Raw genomic sequence first — 3,420 nt, forward strand, 5'->3', positions numbered from 1 at the left:
AAAAAAAATCTAATTAGTTTATTGTTAGCACCACTGGTGCTGGTAAATCCGTGAGGATTGGGGTTTGTTTTTGAATTGGTTTTTTTAAACCTTGAGTTTTCATAATACTTGGTGTGACATTTACCAACTAGTAGGGTGAGAATTGTTTGGATTTCAGGCCAATTTTGGTAAATATTTGGTAAATTTTTAAAGTTGGGCATTTGAGTATCTCGAATCATTACTCCGTCATGATGAATAATGAAAACTTTCCTTCTTTCACAGTATCTTGATTCTTGATAATCGTTGAGGATACATTGCATTGATGTAATATCTAGGAATTTAGTGTAGAAAAAATCTCTAAAGCATTGAGTATTAGGGCAATAGTATATGAAATGTTTTAGAGTTCCGGGGCATTTACAGTGAGCGCATTGTCTTTCCTTATGTTGTTTGATATGGTTGCTTGTTAAGTTTCTCCAGATTGACCACTTAGTATTTGTGTCAATTTTAGATTTGATGAATTTTAGATTGATAGATGACCAGTTCTTGGTAAGGTGTAGACTGGAATTATCTCTATCAAATTGGCTAAACATTACATCATATCTTTTCTTTTGTATGGATTTTTGATGTCGAAAATAATGGTATTAGATGTGGCAAGGATGGTTTGGTTCGAAAATAGCTTCTTAATGTCAAAATAGTTGTGCTCTTGAGCTCCTTTCTTAGCTAATTCGTCAGCTTTGATGTTTCCTTTGTTGACATGACCTTTAACTTTGATTAGTTGAATATTTAGATTGGATTGTTGAATGACCTGTTGATATTCATGCTTGAAGCAGTTAAAAATTCCGTTATAGGCTTTGTTTTTCAAAACGTGGATGGATATTTCACTATCTGTGTGAATTTTTGCCTTAGATTTAGGTGGAAGTATCTTTAGTGATGTGAGTATTGCTGATAATTCAGCAACGTTATGTGAGTATTCGCTGTTAATTTTGTATGAGAAATCTTGGGTTTCTTGGGAATTGTTAACTTTGGCGGTAAAGCCGAAACCTGTTGAGTTGTTGAGATTTGATCCGTCAGTGTAAATAGTAAAATTCTTTCCTTTGAGTTTTGGAAAGATTTCGTCATTGTTAAATTGTTGAGGTCTGATCTTGTATTTCTTCATTGATCTGTTCATTTCCTTAAAAATCGAATTTTCGTGTTTGATTCCTTCTGAATATACTTCTCTAAGAAGTTCATTATCATTGTTAATAAGATACAGGGCTGTTTTGATTCGAATTTCATCTGCAAAGATATCGAATCTTGGAATACCAAGTCCGCCATAGGTGATTGGGAGGTGAAAATAGTTTGTTGGACTAGCATTATGCATGAAAATTTTCTTTCTTATTGCTTTTCTTACTTCAATGTTAATTCTATCAACAAGTGATTCAGGAATGTAATTTGTTCGTAAAATGTGTGTAAATAAGCTAGTGCATTTGGCAAAATTACTTTCTTAATGTTTGTTATCTCCATTCTTTTCAGTGGAATATATTTGAGTGAGAGTTGAAATTGGAGGATTCTTTTTCAATATCTTCATTTAAAGTAGAGTCATCCCAAGGATAGTGTCCAAGTACTCGAAGGTTTTTGAATCTTGGTATAATAGTACCGTCTATCATTGGCTTCATTTTGCTTTTAGTTGGGAGAGTGGTTGCCATGGATTTTGAAGGATTAATTTTTAGACTTAATTGGCCGAGCCATTTAGAGATATTATCAAGTCTTTCGTTATAATTGCAGTATCTGTTTGAAACTAAATTAATGTCATCAGCAAAGCAGAGCAAACCAATATCGTTAATATTAAGCTTGGTTGGTTTGATTGAAATTTTCCATTGTTGTATGCATTTGTCAATGATGAGTTGAGTAATACAATCATATATAAGAGGAGCTAAAGGGCATCCTTGTGGTATTCCTCTTGTTTTTGTGAATGGTCTAGAGAGATGGTGATCAATTTCTAGCTGTAATATTTGACTCTTGTATGAGTTTAGTATAAAAGTTTTCAACTCATCTGGAAACTTACAATGAGTGAGAGCTTTTTCAATGATATGATCTTCAACGGAATCATAGGCGCCTTCGATGTCTAAGTTTACCAAAAGGAGTGACGACTTGTTCTTTTGGCTAGAGATGAAAGTAATAATCCGTGATTCATTGTGTTTCTGTGTGAAATAAATGCTTGTTGCCTTAAGTTGATGTGTTTGGAAGCCCATTGTCTTAATTCGTATGCAATTATGTTGAAAAGTATTCTGTAATATATTGGGAGAATGGTTATGGGTCTAATATCATTTAGTTTTTGAATGTCTCTTTTAGGGAGTAATTTAACCCAACCAGATTTCCATTCTTCAGGGATATTACCTTGTTGAATGCAGTTTTCAAATTGGTCAGCAATAAGTTGTAGATGTTCGTCTTTGAGATTACGTATAATTTGGAAGGATATTGAGTCTAGACCGGGTGTGTTGGATTTCATTCTCGATATCGCCTCTTTAATTGTTTTAAGGCTTATTTGTGGTATTTTCGGTCCTTTCTTGACGGTTGATGGTGGATTTTCAAAGTCTGATGATTTGGATACTGAGGTAAATTTTGTTTCAAAATGATGCACAATTTCTTCTTCAGAGAATTGGATATTTTTCCAATCTATTGATTTTTCTTTTAGATGTTTGTCAAACTGGTAAATCATTGAGCTGTCATGTTTGTTGAAATTTTCACTTAGTTTTGCTTTGATATCAGCTCCAGTTTCCTTGTATAGTACTTTGATATTATTTCTTAGTTTTTCAATTTCCTCGATATTTTGACCTTTTCCTTGTGTTACAAGATGGAGGAGTTCTATTTCTTTGGTTTTGATTTCTTTCTTATTGATTGTGTTAATGTATTTGAGATTGGTCTTATCGTCTTTGAAAGAAAATTTGTTAACCATTTCTGATATGTCTTTCTGAAGTGCATCAAATGAATCATAGTGTGATTCGTTCAATGTTGTTGAGATTTGATTCATATCTTTCCTAGAGATGAAGTTTCTCCAACAATAGTCTGTTTCGAACTCAATGTCAATATAGAACGGTAGATGATCATTTTTGGATATTGGTGGCAAAATAACTTCTCTGATTATTCTGATGTTGTTAGAAACGAAGATATGATCAGGTCGTGATTTTTGAACTGAGTTGATGACTTTTCTGACGTATGTGTAATTCTCTGGGATGATTAGTTCTTTGAGTTGGAAACACTCAATAAGTTCTTTCCATTCTTTTTCTCTCGAATTTTGTGGTTTCCTTGTGTTGATATTGAAATCTCCTAGCACAATGTTGAATTCATTTTCACATTTTAGTAGAAGGTGAATAATAATGTTGATTATTTCATCATCATCTTCACCATCAGATGAAGCATAAACCGTAATGATGTTAATAGGTTTGTTTCTAAAAAAAGAAA

The 3,420-nt window shown here is 32.9% G+C and overlaps 2 protein-coding genes across 2 annotated transcripts; both read right to left on the reverse strand.

The window, feature by feature from the left end:
* Positions 1-568: 568 nt before the first annotated feature.
* FDP41_010226 (uncharacterized protein) lies at positions 569-1,339 on the reverse strand (the record flags this gene model as incomplete). The annotated part of the gene is made up of 1 exon (XM_044700501.1): positions 569-1,339. The coding sequence occupies one exon, from the start codon at positions 1,337-1,339 to the stop codon at positions 569-571; it is 771 nt and encodes a 256-aa protein (XP_044556210.1).
* Positions 1,340-2,089: 750 nt separating this feature from the next.
* FDP41_010227 (uncharacterized protein) lies at positions 2,090-2,914 on the reverse strand (the record flags this gene model as incomplete). Its single annotated transcript, XM_044700502.1, has 1 exon — positions 2,090-2,914. One exon carries the CDS (start codon positions 2,912-2,914, stop codon positions 2,090-2,092), a length of 825 nt encoding a protein of 274 aa, XP_044556211.1.
* Between the last annotated feature and the right edge of the window lie 506 nt (positions 2,915-3,420).

This window comes from Naegleria fowleri (assembly GCF_008403515.1).
Source record: "Naegleria fowleri strain ATCC 30894 chromosome Unknown tig80, whole genome shotgun sequence".
In the NCBI taxonomy this organism is placed as follows: domain Eukaryota; phylum Heterolobosea; class Eutetramitea; order Acrasida; family Naegleriidae; genus Naegleria; species Naegleria fowleri.